The sequence below is a fragment of the Meles meles genome, chromosome 1 (assembly GCF_922984935.1).
Source record: "Meles meles chromosome 1, mMelMel3.1 paternal haplotype, whole genome shotgun sequence".
NCBI classification, from domain to species: domain Eukaryota; kingdom Metazoa; phylum Chordata; class Mammalia; order Carnivora; family Mustelidae; genus Meles; species Meles meles.
The window spans coordinates 214,184,749-214,205,100 of record NC_060066.1 but is presented as its reverse complement, the minus strand read 5'-3'; the positions used below and the strand labels follow the sequence as shown (position 1 = coordinate 214,205,100).

The window sequence follows — 20,352 nt, the reverse complement described above, 5'->3', positions numbered from 1 at the left end:
TTAGTGGAATGCAGGGATCGGCATCGGCCTCCTGCTGGCTCCGTCCACATCATCAGTGACTTTGGAGGGCAGAGCTGACTGCCGGCTGAGCCCCCGGGCTCTGTGTACAGGCTGCACAGCGCTCTGAAGAGACCAGGCTGGACCCTCCCCCCGCCCCTCAGACTTGGTTAGTCCAGAGGTTGGACTGGGAGCTTGCCCGGTCACTGGAAGGTCGCCGTTGATGGGTTGCCCCAGCTCCGTCGGTGAGCGATGCAGTGGTGAGCTCCAGCTCTGGGCGTGCAGACAGAGCAGCAGCCAGCGGGGCCCCAGTCCAGACACCCGCAGCGGGGAGGGACTTGGTGGTGGCTGGAGGAATGGCCAGCTCTACACGGCGGGGCCACCCGGCTCGGAGCCCAGGACCAGTGCTCCAGGATGCTCTGGGGGACCTCGTCATTGACATGTGTCATGGACAGCCCTTCTCTGACCTCTGACCACTGAGGCAGGGATTGTCCAAGTCAGCCAGGCAACGAGGACCAGGTGCCCCAGATCCGGGTTTCCTAAGCGGAGTTTCTTCTCTCCACCCTACAACTGTCTCCTGAGGGCCGCGGGGGCAGCAGGTGGGTGCCGCCCTGGGGGACCCGTGGACAGCAGGCCCTCAGGACGGGGACGGGGGTCGTTCCTCCCCTGAGCCGGCGTGCTGCGCAGCTCCATGGAGAGCGAGCTCTACTGGGGTTGAGACGTGCACGTGCTGCAGGGGAGAGTGCCTGCGTCGGGCTGTCCAGGCGGTGCTGGGTCACACCAGCTCCATGAAACAGGCTTCTTGACCGGACAGTTCTCAAACTCATGCATCAGGAGTCTCGAGCAAGGAGCTAAGCTTCCAAGGACAGCACAGAACTCCTGCTTTGGACACTGCGAAGGGTTCCCAGGGAAGGCCACGGCCTGCGTTCATCAAAGCTCCTGTGGGCAGGTGCCTTCAGGCTGCCCCAGCCGCCTCCCTGAACCCTTCTCTACAAGAAAACCCGGTCTGTCCCCTATCCCTTCCCCTTCCTCCTACGTGTCAGAACTGGGTTCCCACAGGGAGACCCTGAAGCCATGGCTCATGTGTGAGAAGCCGCTCAGGGACCTTGGCAGCACAGGGCGTGAGCTGTGGCACCTGGTGATGTCCGACACTCTGAGCTCTCGGGACCTGAAGCTGCCGGGACCGTCCTGCCATGAGGCCCCCCTGGCAGTCTCCTCTGACCTTCGTCCACGCAGCTCCTTCTCTTTGCCTGGGGGACCGTCCCACGTCCGTCTTCACAGAGAGTGTCAGTGGGCTGTGGGCCCAGCAATGACAGCACGTGACAAACAGCCCCAGACCTCAGGGTGAGCGCCTGCGGGAGGACACCCTCGGAGTGGCCGTCTGTCAGCTCAGCTGGGCTGGCCGCCATCCCGCCCTGCTCCCGCGTTTGGCCTGGGCCTAGTCTCCTGGTGACCCCAAAAGTTCAAAGGAGCCAGCCGCCCGACGCTCAGGGCCATCCTCTGCCACACGCCACCGACGTAGCAGCAGCCTCTGCCCTCGGCGCACCCACGGGGCACCGGGTCCCGACCGGGAGCGCCACGGCGGCGCAGGCACATCCTCCTCGGGACGGGAATATCCAGGTCACGTGGCGAGGACACTCGGAGAGGGAGGCGGCCAGGCTGGGGGTGGGGTGCACCGTTTGCTTAGGGGTGTGGCCCATTCACACCATGCGGGCTAAACACGGACTCCTCACGGATGGTGGGCGCCGGCGCTGCTGGTGAGTCATCCAGCCGCTGACTCGTGGGACCCAGAGCCCGGGCCACCGCGCCCACGCCCACGGACCATGCTGCTGCCCGAGCAGAAGCCCCTCTGCTGGCCGGAAGTGCTGGCTGAGGGGCACCATGGGGTGTCCCTCCCCTGCCCCTGACATCTCCTTAGCACGGAGCGAGGCTGGCTCTGTGCACACTCCTTCCTCGCCTGCCTCCTTTGGTGAAACATCCCAGTGTTCTTGGGAGTTAAGAGAGAAGTGGGTCATTTCCATATCGGCTCAGAGCTGAGCAACAGCCGCGTCTGTTCTTGAATGAGATGAGCAATAAATTCAGTGTGCGCGAGTGTGCCCACATGTGCGTGCGTGCAAGTGTGTGCTCGTGTGACCCGTGTGCCCACGTGTGTGCCCATGTGTGTACGCATGTAAGTGCGTGCTTGTGTGACCCGTGTGCGCCCGTGTGTGTGCGTGCATGCAAGTGTGTGCCCGCGTGTGCGTGCGTGCACGTGTGTCCCGTGTGCACACGTGTATGTAAGTGTGTGCTTGTGTGACCCGTGTGCGCCCATGTGTGTGTGCGTGCATGCAAGTGTGTGTGCTCGTGTGACCCGTGTGCGCGCATGTGTGTGCATGTGTGCGTGCGTGCATGCAAGTGTGTGCTTGTGTGACGTGTGTGCACGCATGTCTGTGCCCATGTGTGCATGTGTGTATGCGTGTGACCCATGTGCACGCGTGTGTGTGCAAGGGTGTGCTTGTGTGACCGTGTGTGCATGTGTGTGCAAATGGGTGTGTGAATTTGTGTGTGAATTTATGTGTGTGCCTGTGTGTGTGTGCATGTGTGCCCCTCTGTGCATGCCCATGCATGGGAGGCAAGGAGCAGCAAACAAAGCAAGAGAGAGGTAGAGGCCGAGGCGAGGAGGGAGCCCCAGGGCTCAGGCTTTCACAGCTCCTGAAGCCGAGCACCTCCTCCTCTCTGAGGGCTTGGGTTTCCGCCCAGGACCCGCCGTTCTGCTCAGAAATGATGCTGCCTGTGAATGAGCAGGTCTGACTCGGCCTCTGGGGTATTGCAGACCCAAGGCGGGAGGCATGTTTCCTGGGCCTCCGTTCGGCCTCCTGGTCGCTGCTGCCCGTGAATGTGAGACCAAGGGGCCAGAAGGACGGGGTCTGGGCTCTGTGAGCGACCCCTCTCCTAGCCGTCACACTCGGCTCAGAAATGTAGACCCCACGTGCACCCTCTTCCACGAGGGTTGACCATGTGTGTGGTCCCGTGGAGGGAGAGGCCCTGAGATGGGGGGGTGGCAGGGCCACGGAGGGCCAGTCCTCTCCATCCCCAGCCACCCCCAAACCCATCTCCACCAAGCACGCACAGCAGCGACCACTGGAATTCTTGGGGTCATCTAGGACAGGGGCCCCCCAACTCATTCCTAAAGGGACAGAGAGCAGATATTTTAGGCGTCCGGGCCCCACAACCGAGCCCTTCCCTGGTAGCCCCAAAGCAGCCTCAGACATGCCGTGTGCCCATAAATCTGCCGTTACAGAATCGGGGGGTGCACTGCCTTTGGCCGTCGGGCCGCAGTGTTGGGAGCTCTGGTCCCGGGCCTTCCTACTCAGTGTGGTGTCGGCGACCCCAGGGACTGGGAGAGACACAAACCTCAGTCTCACTAGCATCCTGCTTGAGAAGGTTTGTGTGTGTGCAGGAGGGGAAGCGGATCTCCCGAGGCCGGTCCTTATGGCCGCACGGGGAAGACGCCGGCCCGCGCAGGGGCCTACTGTGAGCAGGCCCTGTGGCTAACGATGTTCCCTCGGCCTCCAAATACATTCTCCTGGGATCTTATTTGCAGAGGAGTCAAGTGAGACAAAGCAAGTGTGCAAATCCCCTGGGGCCGCCGGGGGCCAAGTCCCACAGCCCCGGGCTTGAAACAACAGGAGTTTATTCTTGCCAGCTTCTGGAGGGCTGAAGCCAGAAGCCAGACATCTGCAGGCCACACCATCTCCGAAGGTTCTAGAAGAGGGTCCTGTCTGCATCTAGGAGAGGGTCCCGTGGCTGCTGGCGGCCCCAGGCTATTGGCCACACGCCTCCAGCCCCTGCATCACCGTCCCGTGGATTTCTTCCACGTTTCTCTGTGCCCGCCCCGGGGTTTTATCAGGACACCGGCCATTGCCCTGGCCACCCACCCTACATCGAGGGCAATTTCATTTCAAGGTGCTTAGGTAATTAATTAAACTGCTGAAGACCCTATTTCCAAATCAGTTCCTATTCTGAGGTGGAGCAGGGGACATAATTCGGGGTAGGGGGAGACCCAGGGTCTGGGCTCCCAGGAGCCGGCACCAGCTATCTCGGGATTGGCCGAAGTCAGCCGGGTGAGGGACGGTGGCTTTGCAGAGTCAGGGGAGGGCTATGGGCCTCCGTGACTTCGACCGACCCCCCATGGCCCCTGGGCCCCCCCAGAGCATGTCAGCTGAGGAGCGTGAGGTCCCGAGCGCTGGCATCACAGCGCACCGGGCGTCGGTGGACTCAGCACCGGAGAGTCACCGCCTTCTGCACTTTGGAGGCCGGAAGACGAGAGCAAGGCCGGGCCACGCGCCCTCCGAAGGCTCCCGGGAAGGATGTTCCAGCCCCTCTCCCGGTGTCTGGTGGTTCCTGGGCTCTGACAGCGCAACTCCGCTCTTGTCCCAGTGGGCCTGTGTGTCTCCAAATCTTTCCCTCTTATGAGGACACCGGTCATGCTGGGTTGGGGCCACCAACCCGGTATGGCTTCATCTTAACTAGTCACGTCTGCAACAACCCCGTTTCCGGAAAGGGTCACATTCGAAGTCAGTGGGTTAGGACTTGCGTGTGGGAGTTTTGGGGAGACGCAGCTCATCCGTAAAATGACGACAGCGCCCCGGGTGGTGGCTGGAGCTTCTCGAACTCTGCACGGGCCCCGCTGCATCTGTTCACAGTCCGGACCTGGCCGCTGGGCAATCTTTCTGGCCCCCAGCTCCCCCGGTCTCCCCACTGGGCTCTACAATGCAGGGGAGTCTCCAAAGGCAGAGAAGGTTGTCCTCATCCGAGGAATTTGCTCCTCGATGTGGCTGACCCGTGGGTGGGACAGCTTTAGTGAGCCTAATGCCCGCAGAACAAGCCCAACTTCAGGTCCCTTTCGGAGCCCCTTTTGGAGTGAGGTGTGCGTGATGACCCCCACATTCTCTCCAGATCGTAGCCGCACGGCCACTGGCCGTCCCCCCAGGGTAGAAAGATCACTGCTCTCCAGTGGGCCGGGCACGACACCAGCTCAAGTCATGGCCCCAGAGCAAGCATGCTTGCGTTTGAGTCACGACTTTCCCGGGTCTTTGCTGCTTTTCTTAGCAGGAGAGGGTTACCCTTGCTCAAAGAAATGACCTTGAGCCCAGCTCCTGGGGTCGGTGTCTTGCCTGATGAGAGTGTCTTGGGCTAATAATGAGACTCCTGGGGGGGGCCTCGGGCTCCAGGGCATCCACCCCACCTCTGGTCGGGCTGGAGCTAAGACCACCTTTGGTCTCTCCCGGATTCTGTCCCCTGCGTCTCTTTCCCGTGCAGATTTTCATCCCTATTTTTACGCAGTGGTAAACCAAAACTGAGAGCAGCAGCTCAATTCCAAGTCATTTGAGTGAATCTTTGAACCTGAAGGTCATCTTGGGGACCTCCCAGCTTCCACCGTGCAGCTTTGAAAAAGTCCCCTAACCTCCCTGTGGAAATGGGGAGCGTCTCTGCTTGAGGCTGTGGGGAGCATTATAGACGAATTTGCCAAAGATGACGCGGGACACCTGCTACCCCTCAGGTGCGCCTGACTCCCTCATGGGGGCCGGCTCCGTCCTGCAGGTCCTCCTCCGGCCGCGCCTGGCCACCGAGGAGGAGGAGGAGGAGGAGGAGGAAAAGGAGGAGGAGGAGGAGGAGGAGGGAGATCGGGACTTGATGGGCAGAGGACTGCTTTCCAGCTCTGTGGCCACAGGGGCTGTGATCCAGACATTTCTGACCCACTGCCCACATGCTACACGGGGATGGCATCGCGGCAAGTCACTTTGGATGGTTTGCAATGGGGACTGTCTCCTCGGGTCATTCACACGTTCCTTTCGTTAGTGAATGACGTTGGGGTCAGGTCGCTCCTTCCTATGGGGTTGTCCTGTGCACAGGAAGACGGAGCCAGCGTCTTCGGCTTCTACCCCCTCGATGCCAGGAGGACCTCTCCCTCCCTGTGGGACCACCAGAGATGTCTCAGATAGGGCCACGGGTCGCCGGCTGAGGACAGTCTGGCTTGCGTCCTTGGGGGCATTCCTCGAGGACTCACCCTGGCCTCCTCCATGTTATCCCGAGGTGTTCTTCTCTGTTTGGGGGAGCCATGCCCTAAGCCAGAGAGCGTCCCGGCGGGAGGCATCTTGCTCTCACGGGGTCCTGGCCCCAGGCTCCCCCGTACCCCACTGCATGGAACATGCTGCAGGGTCCCTCAGAAAACGACCCGCTCCTTCGTCTCCCCCGCCCCGGACGCTAGCCTGTTTCTCTGAGAACATCCTGGTTTGGGAAGACACATTTTCCCTCAGCAGCTCCCTGTCCCAGGAGGGCCTCAGAACAAGCCCCAGGCTCAGAGGCGTCCTTGTCCGGAGATCGGGGCTGGACCGCCCGGCGTCGTACAACACACGCGGCGAGCTTCCCGCGTCCGCCGGGCCGATCGTCAGAGACGTGCCGCGAGCCCATGTTCCGCAGCCTTTGTGGAAAGGAATGCTGCTTTCACCGTGCGACAGGTACTTTGGGAACACCCTGTGCCCTCTCAGCCCTCAAGTCCCTGAAGACAGACATCCTTGGACCCACCGGTCACCGTCCTTGGTTCGCACAGTGCAGGCACATGAGGTCCCCGCGCCGTGCGGTGAGCTACTGAGGTTCCTCTGCCTCAGCACGCCCCAGCGCCATCGTTCCTGCCGTCGTCTCCGCGCGCCAGCCCGGTGCGCCACGCACATGCCCCGGGCGCTAGGAGAGAAGGCCCTCGGCGGGGTGGCGTTTGCCATGGACAGTGGCCCGCGTTCGATTCGGCTTCTTTTAATGAGAAAGTCATCCAGCCCCGGAGATGGATTACCAGCTCCCCATCAATCTCCAGGACCTGATCTTATTACAGCCCCCCACAAATATAACCATAAAAGCCCTATTGATTGATGCAGAGTTTGCTAATCCATCTGTCCCCATCCATTACTTCAGGTATAATTTTTCATTCTCTGGATGGCAGCTGATTCCTTGCACATTAGTATAGAGCGGTAATGACCAGGAGCCAAGAGAGCCCCTAAATTAGCAGGAGCAGCAACACCTGTCAGGAAGGGGAGGCAAGAAGCCCCCATGGCGTGCGGTGCGCTCTGGGACCATGACTGAACCACAGAGAATTTGGAGATGGATTTGGTACTGACCTTGTGAATGGAGAGAAGTTTTGTTTTCTGCCCTTTCCTGGGTGTACCTTCCCTCCAGTGATATCGTCGTTCACCGGTCACAGCCTGCCTGACGGCTGGCGTAGACGCTGTTCAAGCAATTGCCTTGCCCGGGGTCAGTAGGGTTTGTGGGACAGATGTTCCCGCCGGCACTGTGTCGTGTCCACAGGGACCCGACCCGCGGGAACGCTGTTGAAGGTGTGAGTGTTGGGAGAAGTTAGTGAGGAAAGAGAGAATCGGGGGGGAGGATAACCTCCTAAGAACCCCACCACTTGCCTGGGGCAGGGAGAGCCAGTGGCTGGACACACCAGTTCTGAGATCTGCACCCTCTTGTCTTCTTGCAAAATGCAGCTCCTTTTCAAACTTAATGGAGAAAATTGAAAGACGTGTGGCTGAAATATTTCTGAAGGTCCTTAGAGGGACTAAACTGATAAAATTCTCCCTGGAGTTTGTTTTCCAAAAATCAAGAATCCTGTCACATTGAGTTCTCGAGGAAATTGTCTCACAAAGTGATCTTTTCTGAAGCCAGACTCATGTGGACAAAGCCGGCAAGACAGAGCTGCCCATTGCTGACTGTGACCGTCCGGCTTGCTACGGTAGAGGCAGTGGCTGTCCTTGAAATCCCCTTGGCAGTGGCTGGTGACATTCTCAGAACTCAGGAAACCTTTAATGATGGAGAGGAAAGGTTCTAGCCTTGAGAACCAAAGGCCTGCAGTTTGAGTCCCAGCTTTAACCAATCTTTCAAGATAGATATATATTCTATTTAATTTATAAGGCAAACACTCAGCTATTCATCTAAATTAGAGGCCAGCAAACTGCAGCCTGTGAGCCAAATCTGGCTATTATCTGTTTTTATAAATAAAGTTTTATTGGCGCATAGCCACGCCCATTTTTTCCCCATATTATCCATGGCTGTTTTTGCCCCATAATGGCCGGATTGGGACGTTGCGACAGAGACCACACTGCTCACAAAGCCTAAAATATTTACTCTCTGGCCCTTCGTGCAAGGTTCTCCCACCCGGCATCCACGCAAAGACTTGAGGGACGTTCACAGATGAAGAAAGGACTCTTGGCACTCGGGGGAGGACTGAATAATGGGCAGATGATTGGAAGAGGACACCGCTTCTCACATGCTGTTCTGTTCTCTTCTTAGTAGCCGACCTTCCCGAGAGAGGAAGCCAGGAGTCATCCTTATGGGTTTTCTGTCTTCCAACCTGCTTCTTCCAAGTGTCATTCTTGCCGCACGTCAGAAGGCCTGATCCTTGTCTCACCGTCGTGAGCATGGGGTCTGTGAGACCTTCTTGTAACTGTGGATCTCCCGTGCGTGAGCCCAAGGGCCCGTCAGAACTCGGGGGCCCGTCAGAACCCGTCAGAACTGCGGCAGAAGGCTGTTTGCCTTGCAAGTCAAGTACGGGAGGGGTCCTCGGGGGTCCGCCTCTAGCGAGTCTGACGACCAGGAGGCAGCTGCAGACGGGTCAGCTGGGCGTCCCATGCTGGATTTTCTCGGAGGCTCAGAGCAGAGAATTGCCTTTGGTCCTGGCTCTTCCGGACGACGGTGGGAAAGTCGCTTTACTCCTCAGCGCCAGGCTCCTCGTCGGTCAGGCAGGTGCGAAAGTGCAGGCTGACGATGGTTTCGACTGGTCACAGGGGAAGACTTGGCAAAGTGCCCGGTGCAAAGAAGTCCTTCTGGAACACATAGCCCGTGACCTTGCCTGGTTATTAACCCAGTTCTCATTTCCTCCACAATTCAACGCGGTGAGTTCTATGGAGGAAGTTTCACACCGAAGGCAGGAGAAGGGCCTCCAGAATAAGGCAAAGCTTCAGATTATATCGTGATGTTTCTCGCTGTTGCTCTGGGTTTTTTTGTCCTTTTCAGGTATAAATGTGATCGGCCACAGAGCGGCCGTCGGAAGGGGCTGTGTTAGATGTGTGCGGGGCTGGGGCGGGTGTGAAGGAGACGAGGCCCCTTTCTTGGGCCAGCACCAGAAGTAAATGCTGTTGTTTAATAAAAGGGAGGGCAGCTAGTTTGCTTCTCAGCCTTTTGGCTGAGATCAAGTGAAGAAATGGGCACGAGGGAAGGTGACCTGTGGAGCTCGTCGAAGCTGAGAGCGTCCGCATGCAGTAGGCGCTCCGTAACGGCTCTTGAGTCGGGGCAGGAAGGAGCACCAGAAGGGCTCTCCGTCACGTCCGTGTCTTCTCCGGTCTCCCTGGCGGGGCTTATCCTGCGGGCTCAGGATGGAATCCCTCACGACCAACAGAAATAGCCCCGAAGACGGGCACACAGGAAGAGAAAGCTTGTTTTCTGGCCATGCCAACTTTGAATCATTTATTAGCAATTTCCCCACGAGGATCGTATTCAGTGGAGAGGTAACATCTGTTTGCGAGACTGTGTCCTTGGGAGACCGCCAGGAAAATCACACATTCCGAAATCCTCACGGCGGGCCGCGTGCACCCGTCTCGTCCTCACCCAGGGACCCGCTGGGCTCCTCGGGGGCGACAGGCGGGCCTCTGCGGGGGACTCCGGGAGTGGCTAGAGGCGAGTGCTTACACCTCGCAGGAGCGAGGACAGGGGAAATTAGCCCTTCGGTGGGACGAGGTGCTGCCCCCTGCGGGGCACCGCAGCCCCCCCTCCCCAGGACCTTTACGGCCCAGCTCCTCGGGTCGGAAGGGTTCTTATCGGAGGAGGACAGAGCCTTTGCACGTGGCTTTGATGGACCAGCGGCATCTGCTGGGCATGTCCCCGTGTCCGTGCTGCGGGAAGGCTGTGACAGGGGCACTGTCAGGAGGGACACAGCCTCGGTGGGAGACCAGAGTTGGGAGCCTCACCTCCATCCCCTGCCTCTGTGCTTAGTGGAAGGTGGTGCAGGGCTGGGGACGGAGGGATGGTATAGGAGAGAATCCCGGGCCTTGGCTCTCCCCGTGTGGGGTTCCCAGACAGCGCTCAGGCGGGGCTCAGGCTGCCCTGCTTCTGTCTCTGAATTGCCCCCCATGGCACCCCTGCACCCTCCTTCCCCGTGCACACACACGCAGCAGACACAGGCCAGCGAGACTAGATGGCAGGTCCCTTTCCAGGCTTTTGAGAAGCATCAGCTGCGAGGCCCGGGTCATTGGTTCCTGGAACCTCCACAGGCAGGAGCCGCTTGGAGAGGACTCTGGGAAGAGGAAGACGTACCCCAGGGATCCAGTGGACCCCTGCCAGGAGGCCAACCCTTGTCCACTCTCTCCTCCCTTCCCAACAAATCCTGGGCTGCCTTGGCCCCTCTTGGGTCAGGCCAAACCTGCTCCCACTCAAAGGCCTAGTGCTCGGAACAGAGAACTCACCCCGGTGGGAGCAGGCGGAGGAAGGGTGACAGGTCCGGGGGGCCGTGCCTCAGCCAGAGCTTGCTTGGGCCAGGTGAGGGGCTTGGCAGGTGCAGGAAAAGGACACAGCCGCCCCTGGGCCGGTGACAGCTGGGGAACCAAGAGATGCCAGGGTCGAGGCCTCCCTTCCTGGACTCCCAGGGACCCGGCTCCTGCTGGCACCTGCCATGGGGAAGGAGGGACCTGAGTGTTCAGGAGCGGGCCCTGCCCTTCCTGGGTTCCTGTGTCTCATGCCCGGGTCTCATGACTGCCCCCCTTCCTCTTTTCCAGGTCTGGCTGTCCATCAGATCATCACCATCACCGTCTCCCTCATCATGGTCATAGCTGCTCTGATTACAACTCTTGTCTTAAAAAACTGGTAAGGCTCCTCGGCCCTCTGGCCCAGACACGGGGACTGTGGGGGTCCCCCGGGAAGTGTGCACGGGGTGTTTCCTACTTCTCAGACCCGGTCCCGCCTCTCATCCCTGGGCGTTGTTCCCCTCATCTGGGCCAGAGAATCAGGGGCAGCTCACGGCCTCGCCGCAGCCCGCTCGCCTCCAACCCCAGGGCGGCTTGGCCGGCCATAGGCGCCGCACTGCCGGACACAGGCCTTGGGCGGAGTGTGCCCCTGACTGCGGCTTTCCCTGCAGGAGGCGAGCGAGCCCCACCTCCCGCACAGTTTCTCAGGTGGCCCGTGTTCTGGTCTCCGAAGCCTGGGTCAGCTCAGGTGACCAACACGCCAGCAGCCCGGGCGGCCCGTGCCCACCCCTCACTGGCCTGGCGGTGTAGGGGCCGTGTTCAGCCTGAACCCTCCCCTCCTCCTGCGGCTGCTGTGTGTCTGTCGAACTAGGTTATTGCTTTTCTCCAGGTAGCCGGTCTTTGCCTGTTTCCTCCTAGAAACTGGCCTACTTTGAGGTTGGCCTTGCGAGGTGAGCGCACCTGCTACACCCCGCGGGAAGTCGGGCAGTGCCGGGTGACCCTGCCGCACACAGGCCTCTGGGGCCCCACTGCCCGCAGCCACCCCTGCAGCAAATGAGTCCACTTTGAGCATCAAAGGCCGGACTCCTCGTAGAGTAGCACACCCACACCTTCCCGCGGTCGCCGGCAGGAGGTGGTGGGAAGTCACGGGGGCCGATGGGTGGCAGCTGCTTCCCAGGGTCCAGATGACAGCGATCCGAGAGAAAGCCAGTCTCCCGTGTTAGCAGAGCTGGGAGGGCGGGGCCTGGCACAGCCCCAAAGCAGACCTCGCAGCAAGCGAGTGAGGCCTCCGGGAGGCCAGCGAACCCGAGACCCAGGGCATTATCTGGGACAGGTGATGAGGACGACTCTAAAGTCGCCATGAGGCGTCCTGGGCGGGGCCTGGCTGGCAGGAGAAGGGACTCTGGGGCCCAGCATCCCCTGGACGTGTGGCTGGGCAAATACCATCGACCATCTTGACAGCTCCCAGAGGGGATGGGGGACACTGTCCCCTCTTGGTTTCCCACGTTTGGGTTTGCAGCAAAGCCTCAGAGAGTTCTTCTGGGGACGACCACCCAGGCGGTGATGAAGATGTTCCATGACCTTGGTGGGGGGGTCCCCTGGCTTTTGCATTTATCTTCCCACCCTCATTTATGGGATGGGGCTTTTGCACCAGGAAGCAGGGCTCCTCTCGTTGGAAAATGAGACAGGGCACGTCCATGACTTGCAGGAAGATGTGCTCATGGAACCTCACCTGTCACGCCCACATCCTTCCGCACTGGCTCTGAGCACAGCAGGGAGGGAAAGGGGAACAGGTTCCCCAAGCTGGGGCTCCCCAAATTTCCTCCTAGCTGCTCTCCTCCACCGGGATGGGACTTCCACTTATCCCTCCTGTGACTTGCCGGGAGTGACTGGGAGAGGTCACCGATGGCCCGCTCCCCCAGATCCCTTGGTTGACAAGGCCGGGATTCCCATGTCCATCCTCGGCGGTACCGAGAGGGCTGTGTGGTCCAGAGGAGCAGGGAAGCCTCCGTGGGGCATGCAGACCAGATCTCTCCACGGACCTCATGGCCGTGAAGGATGGACCATCCATGTTAATCTCCAGCTTGGGAGCCTGGGCAAAGGCAGGGCTGAGGACGCAGGGTGCCCCGTGAAATAATTCTCCGAGGACAGTCACATAGCCCCTGCCAGAAGGAGCACCAGGCCAGCCCCTCCTGTACCCATCCCTTCATGGGGAAACTGAGTCAGCCACCACTGCCCGGCTGACATCCGTCGGGCAGACGAGGCCTCAGCTCTGGGATAACACAGCTCAGACGCTTTCTTCATCACCTGCCCTGCGATAATGGCCACATTAAAATTCAAATTTTATTAACAAAAATAAAACAGGGAGAGAGAGAGAGCTGATTGTTTCATTGTGGTCGGTCTTTGTGAAGAGGCTGGGAATTACCATCTAGTATGAAAAGATGAATAATTAATGCCTGGAGACTAAGGTGCCCCGGTCTAAGTGCTGGGTCCGGCCCCCGCCCGCCACACCCCCAGCCCGACTCCTCTGTCTCCCAGCTGCGCCCAAAGCGGGAACACGCGTCGGAACAGCCACCAGCGGAAGGTCAACCAGCAGGAGGAGAGCTGCCAGAACCTGACGGACTTCACCCCGGCGCGGGTGCCCAGCAGCCTGGACATATTCACGGCCTATAACGAGACCCTGCAGTGTTCCCACGAGTGTGTCCGGGCGTCCGTGCCCATGTACACCGACGAGACGCTGCACCCGACAGCCGAGTACAAATCCACGTTTAACGGGAACCGGTAAGCTCGGGCCTGGGCCGGACCCTGATGTCCCAGCATCATCACCGGGCACTGTTGACCTGGCGGGGGGGCACCCTACATGGGTCCTTAAGGGCCCGAGCAGGTGCACATGGCTGGCCTGGCGAAAGGAGGGGGCGGGGTAGACGGAAGGAGGTGTTTCACCAACCGGAGACAGACCCCAGCAGCAGCCGCGGTGGTCTCCAGGCCGCACCCTCAGAGAGCGGACAGAAGGTCCTCCCCCGCCGGACACCACCTGTTGGAGGCCGAGCAGGCGTCCTGTCCGGCTGGTAGCCCTGGGCCTCCGATATCAACATGCTCCCCGTCAGTCTCTCTGAATGCTCATCAGTAAGATGTCAGCGGCACGTCTCGCAAAATATCGAATACCAGCCAGACTCCTGGTTATTAAATGCTCCTTTTTATTAATCATGGGTAATCCTTCAAAGAAGACAGGGCCCTGAAACCATCCCTGGGAACATTTAAGAAACCCTCGAGTCAGCTTCTGAGGGTTTATCTGGAATTAGATTAAAATATCAATAAGCTATTTTTTTAAGGGAGCGTACACCTATGCACCATTTTGTAAATTTAAAAGAGAAAAATTCTCCAACCCCTTAAACATTTTAGGAAGAAACAAAGAGGAAACCAGGCGGACCCCAGGAAGCCCCTGTCAGTGGCGAGAGTAGCAGCAAGGGGCGAATGCCCAAGGGGCCCGGAAGCGTTCCTCCCAGAGCCAGGGTTGAGGAGCCTCGGGGTGACGTTCAGCTGTGGTGCCCATAGTTAATGGACCGTGAGAACGGGGGGCCTTCCTTAAGTGCCCCCCCCATCTCCACGTTGGACTCCGCAGTATTCCCTGGGATGCTCCCTTCCCAGCTCGGGAGGGGGGAGAGCGGGGACTCAGGACTGTCCTTCCGGCCCGTGTTGCTTGGGCTCTGTCCCGTCTGGGGAGCTCCTGGTGGCCTCCCCAGCCTTCCAGAAGGCCCAGTGCACACAGAATTGGCGAAAGGATTTCAAACATTTCACAGAGGGCGCGTGTGTCGGTTTGGATGTGAATCCGGGCCAACCAGTGCTTCAGTTCGGGGGAAGGGGGTGGGATGCTGAGCGGCCACATGGCCGTTCCCCCTGGTGCCCCTCTGGCCCTGCCGCATCCACATGCAAGGTGGGCACCGCCAGCCCTTAGCCCTGGCTCGGAAGCATTGGGCGGAACGGGTTCTTACTTTTTGGCCCAAGGCAATGCTCTGTTGGTTCTCCCTGGCCTTTGGACACGGTAGCTTAAGTCTCAAATGTGACAGATTCCAAGAGACCCATTTCAGGAGTCAGGCCCCGCCCACTCCATTGTGGCATGCAGCCAAGCAGGCAGGATCCCTGCCCTGGGAGGGGGAGACCCAAGCTGTGCGCCTGTCCCGCAAATTCAAAAAACTAAGATCTGGAATCCCAGCTTCCTTCTGCACACGGTCCGTCGGGCTCCGTGTCCTCCAAGGCCTTCCAGGGTGCACGTGGGCGTTCGCAGGCCGCTGGGAGAGGGCCCCCTTCCCGCCGAAGGCCAGTGGGTCCGGGCTGAGCATTACCTTTCTGGGTTCTTCCCGGCTCAAGAGGCCAGTGTTGGGCGGCAGCACTAGCCGGCCCGCCGGTCAGCTGCTCCACACGAGCGCACGCGAGACCATGTTTCTGCTTGCCGCAGACCCTCCTCCTCTGATCGGCACCTTATTCCTGTGGCCTTCGTGTCTGAGAAATGGTTTGAAATCTCCTGCTGACTGGCCGAAGTCTTGTTTACCTCCTGGGGGCAGGGCAGACGCCAAGTGTCTGTATTATGGTACGTATCTCTCGTTATGGACCTCGATCGATTTTTTTTCCCCCTTTGCCTCCCCCCCCTCCACTCCGCCCCCCGCCTCCACTCCGGGACAACTGGGAGCCCTTCTGGACATGGCAGGTGGAATTCCGATGGTGTTGCCGCCCCGAGCGTGAGCCAGGAGGGCTGGGCTTGTGGTCTCTCTGCTGTACTTGTTAGGAATAAGCCCCGTGGAGGGAGGACAGACACACCAGAACAGCAGCGCCGGGGAAGGCCCCAGCCCGTGCGCGGCTGGCCAGCCGGCAGGGAAACCCAGGGAGAGCCGGGAGGGGGCTATGCGGGCGGGCATCACCCCCACATCGGACGTCTCTACATTGGGGTGGGGGATGCGAGGTAGAATTAAAATACAATTTTGGAATATAAAAATAAGAGATAAGAAGGGAAATGATGAAGGAAGTGAAGAGTTGAGGCATGTACTAATTTGAAGCCAGGGACCGGCCCCAGAACAGGATGAATTTTCCACGCTCTGCTGGATAGGAACATTCGGTTTGCTTTCAGTGATATTAACTTTGGTGCCAACGTGAAATTGCTTTCTCCTGCACTGCGTCTCCAGAACACTCAGGCTGGGGGTGGGGGGGGGGTGGGAAAGCGTTTGCCCCCATGGCCGCACATGGTCTGCGCACCGTCAGTACTGGCAACCCGGGCTCTGGGCTCTTTGTGTTTGTTTTCCTTTTTGATGTTGGGTTTTCTAAGGATCCTCGTTTTTGTCTCATCCGCGGACGCTCTGTGACATCATATCCCTTCCCTGAGCAGGGAGCCCAGTTTCTAGGCTGCGTTATTGGTATTTGAAATTACTGCTTCTTCCTTCTGCCCGCCTTCTCATGCAGGAGTTGTCGTCAGGGTGGGTGGGAGGTGTTTCCTGGGGGCACCCATGTCCCCTCGGGGCCGGGCTCGCCATGCAGAGCCAGGACTGAAGGAACCCATGGCTGTCGGAAATAGCGAACGGGTCAGTCCTCATCCAGCCCTAATGAAGCAGCTGTTGGCTCCAAATCAAATCTCCAGCCCTCGCTTCCTGTCCTGAAGCCAAAATGACCTGCTTAACCTGACGATCCGCCATCGGGCCAAGAAATGTGATTAGATGAGTACGGAAAGCGCTCCTCCCCCAACCCCCCATCCCCCCCACAAATGGCCTTCGTTGAGACCATGAGGCAAGTTAGGTGAGACCGGATGCGTCCCTGACAATTCAGGGGCCAGAGGCACCTGCATGGCCCACCCATCAGAGCCTTGTCGGCCTCGCACGACTCACCTCACTAAGGCGGGACAGAGTTCCCAGGGGAGTTCTAGCCGGGCTAGCAACAAGGAGCTTCTTACTAGCTGCCGAGTTCCCTTCGGCCCAGAGAACCCTCAGCAGGGGGGCCCAGGACCGCCAGCATCCCTGTTAGGACTTCAAACATGCGTAACCACACAAGACACTGATCGGGCCCTGCATGTCACGGCCTCCACTCCCTTCCTTCAAGAGCTCAGGCTCACGGCCTGGAGGCGGGCATGCCCTTTGCTCCGGGGCCCGGGGCCTGGGGGTGGGGGGGCAGTTTCCCTAATGTAGACTTTCCCTGATGGGCACTTTTGGAGCCTGCTTTACATCTGCGACTCCTGCCGTCCTCCCAGGAATGCTGCTTTACAGCGGGGAAACTGAGGCACGAAGCCATTAGGTGACTTGCCTGAGATCGGGTTGCTGGGGTCAGCCCAAGGCGGCCTGGCTCTGCCCATCGTCAGAGAGCCACCACCCCACCCCCGCGCTATGCCCCTGTCCCCCATGCCATCCCCAGCCTGGTCCCGGGCAGGATGAGAGTCGGTGGCAGCCGGGGGTAAGCTTTCCCGGTCCACTGGCATCCTGGGACGTTCAGCTCAAGTCTGCAGAGCAGGAGACCAGCTCCCGCGCACCCCACAGCCCGAGCCACCAGCCTCCTCAGCCACACTCTGGAACCAGGAGCCGCAGCCCGGCCTAAAAGAAAGAAAACAGTAGAAAAGAGCTTTTATGGAGCCTTCTGCTGCAGAAATGTTTCCCGTTCCAGGTCTCTCTTCTAGCAACACAGGGTATGGGAGGACCCCACACACAGTTGGTGGGCTCTCCCCGTCTGCCACTTGGACCACGTTCCTCTCAGGGTGTCTGGGCCCACCTGCCAGGTCGTCCCAGGAGCGGTCTCAGGACCCTCTCCGTTCGCAGGAGGGGACCCAGCTGCCTCCGAAGAGAGTGACCCCCTCACTGGGGCTGCCAGCCGGGCCATCTGGGAGCTGAGAAGAGCCAACAGGACCGCCCGAGTCCCGCAGGTGCAGCCGCCGCACCTGGGAGCACCAGTCCTCCTGTTCCCGCTGACACGGACCGGGAGGGCTCCGCACACGGTCTCCTTAGCCTTTGATAAATGCTTGCAGATTCCTTCACCGCGTGCCGGACAGACTGTTCATCACGCCCTGCGAGGAAAGCCTTGGGATTCTAAGTATCCCTGATCCTTGCAATTAATGCCTGGACAGGAGCATCGAGCGGGGAAAGGCCAGGAAGATGGCTCAGATTTACTAGGGCACTTATTGTCCCTTAAATAAATACCAATTAATACGGAAACATTTAATTAACGTTGAAGAGCCAGCGGAGGTGTTTGTCTCTTGTATGGCTGCTGAGTCTCTCCAAATGCACGTTTAAGATGACAGAGGACGTTGGTGCCACGCCATCTTGTCCGCTCACGCTGACCCCACGCACGCGGGGGACCCGGAGTGGCCACGTTCGTTGCCCTGTGGGCAGGGAGGCTGCGTTCCCGGACACCGGCCCCGAGCCTGACGCCCACCCGGTCTCCCTGATCCGGCCTCTGTCATCGATTCCGGCACATTCCTGCCGCAGACCACCTCCGCAGGGACACCCCGTCGCTCTGACCTTCCCGCACACCCAGGGGCCGAGGACACGCGTCTGCCATTGGCTCTCGGGCTAATTTCCTGTCATTTTTCATCCAACAAGTAAACTTCTGAAAACCTCGTTAGCGTTCACATCTTTGCATCGGCGGAGGCCACTTTATTCCCAACAGAGCCCGAAAAGTAATAAAAGTCCTCGCGTCTGAAGCCAGTAAGAAATAAATCATGTGTTATTCTTATTTTCAAAAACACACTGAAGACATAACTAATAAAAACCGAGAAAAGCACCTGAGCCTTCCCGCTTTGTTCTAAAGAAGCGCGCTACCAGAATACCCGAGAGTTCGCCGCTCCCAGGAACGCCGGGTTCAAAGCAACGTGCACACGCGTCGCTCCCCGTGCTTCTCAGCTGAGCACAGGAACCCTGGTGGCAAATAGCCCCTTCCGGACGCAGGACGTTGACTGCAGCCCCTGGCTTCGGGGAGTTCTTGCCACAGGCTGCGTCTGTTTTGCAAAAGCAGACGCTGATCTTAGAGCCTGGGACACGTGTGGTCTGCGGCCGGCGGGGCCCAGGCGAGCCCAGGATCTCCTTCCAGGCAGCAGAGGGCACTAGTTTCTCCAGAGTCGGAATCCATCCCAGGTCCCATCTCTCAGACCACTTTGCACCACACAGTCCCCTTCCTGGCGGGGACCAGGTGTGGATGCCTGTGCCATGTTTCTCCAGCCAGGTCTGGGGGTGGGCAGCGCTCGCTCCTTGGCTTCTCTGGTCCCTCTCAGGGTTAGCGCAGCCGAGAGGGTCATACACCAAGCCTTGGGAACAGAAAGACACAGGCCCTCCCACGAGCTGGGTGCAAGTAGCGGGAACATCGGGCAGACGTGGAAAGTGGCCGCGGGTAGCCCCGGGCCCCAGCTCCCGGCCTGAAGGGGTGATGCCGCCCTGGCCACAGCCCCTTGCAGAGAACCCCGCCCCCCCCGCCTCTGCCGGAGTCAGCATGACTCTCCAGGGGGCAATTCAGGGCACAGAGTGGGAGCCGTTTCCCTGCCCCCCTCTCCCTCTGCCTCTTTTGTCCTGGGACTTTGGGTACAGGCAGATGCCCGTAGGTCTGGAAGAGGCTCCATCCCCGGGCGGCGCGAGGGCCCCTCTGCCAATTCTTGGATGCGGCCGTCCTAACCCAGCTGCGGCCAGCACCTGGAGGTGGTCAGTCTCCGGGGCCGAGGACAAGGTGACCTCTGCACGGACGCCTCTTCCCCGAGCGGCGTCCAGTACCGATGGCCCACTCCGGGCGAGGCACAGAGCTGGAGCCTGGGCGGACCTGGCAGGTGCCCCGTGACCCCTGCAATGACACGTGGCATGCACACACTCAGGGGAGAGCCCACCTGGCTCGTCCTGTACCTGCGAAGTCCCACAACAGCGCGCTCCAGCAGACGAGGATGAACAGACATTGCATTTAGCAAAGCAGGGGATGTCTGGGAAGGCCCCCCCAGGGAGGTGCCCGTCTGCCGACCCTCGAAGGACATGGAACCTGGAGGCGGAGGGATGCCAGGCGAGGAGGCAGGACCTTGTCCCAGGTCAGAAGCGCTGAAGACATCAGGTGGGACAGTGGCCACATAAACCACGTACGGAAAACCACCCACGAGATGGCGGGTGTGAGAGGGCGCCCTCCGTCAGTGTGGTTACCGCCAGAATAAAGGATCAGACAGCAGCCGGTGACGGTCCTCGCAGGAAACCTCCCTTCATGAGGGGACGGCCGTCTGACCGGTGCTCCAACCCAGGACCCTCTGCCGGCGAGGAGGGGGCGCTGCTCCCCCCAGGCAGGGTCCCGGGCCGCCCGACCTGGGCCGGCAGTCACCAGGCACAGGCTCTTGTGTCCCCGTATATTTTTATGTGTATTTTTTATCTTTTAAAATGGCGGTAACCTGTGACGGACATGAAATGGACCGTTTCCCCTGATCTGAGCCATGCGGTCCATTGGCATCAGGCCCATTCACGACGTCAGGCATCCCTCGCCGCCGCCTGTCTCCAGAACTCCCTCATCGTCCCAAACTGGAACTCAGCCCCATGACACGCGCCCCCCGCCCCTCCCCCACCCCGTGGCGCCCCGTCTCCTCTCAGGCTCTCTGCACTTGGCTCCTCCCGTGGGCAGAGTCAGGGGGCACGTGTCTCCACGTTTTTTAGCTTTCCAAAAATTAGAGTGAGGACAGACATCCAGGAGAGACAGTTCTCTCCATTTGGATGGCTTCGTTTTTTACCTTCCCCCCACCCCCCGCATCCCATCCTGGAACGCAGTCGTGAGCCGGGCAGGACTCCGTTGGAGCACAGCTGCCGAGGGCGGTCCGGCACCCGGGTTCTGTACGGGGGGACACCCTGCCCACAGCAGAGCACACCATGGGAGATGCGTGGACGCTCCA

General features: G+C 59.7%; 1 protein-coding gene across 1 annotated transcript in view; it reads left to right on the top strand.

Moving 5' to 3' along the window:
* AJAP1 (adherens junctions associated protein 1) overlaps positions 1-20,352 on the top strand; it is a 113,406-nt gene that overhangs the window by 89,780 nt on the left and 3,274 nt on the right. Inside the window, exons 3-5 of the mRNA XM_045997471.1 lie at positions 10,797-10,884; positions 13,023-13,265; positions 14,941-15,072. Of these exons, the coding sequence (XP_045853427.1) occupies positions 10,797-10,884; positions 13,023-13,265; positions 14,941-15,013 (404 nt within the window). The 3' untranslated portion in view covers positions 15,014-15,072. The remainder of the gene's footprint in view (positions 1-10,796; positions 10,885-13,022; positions 13,266-14,940; positions 15,073-20,352) is intronic.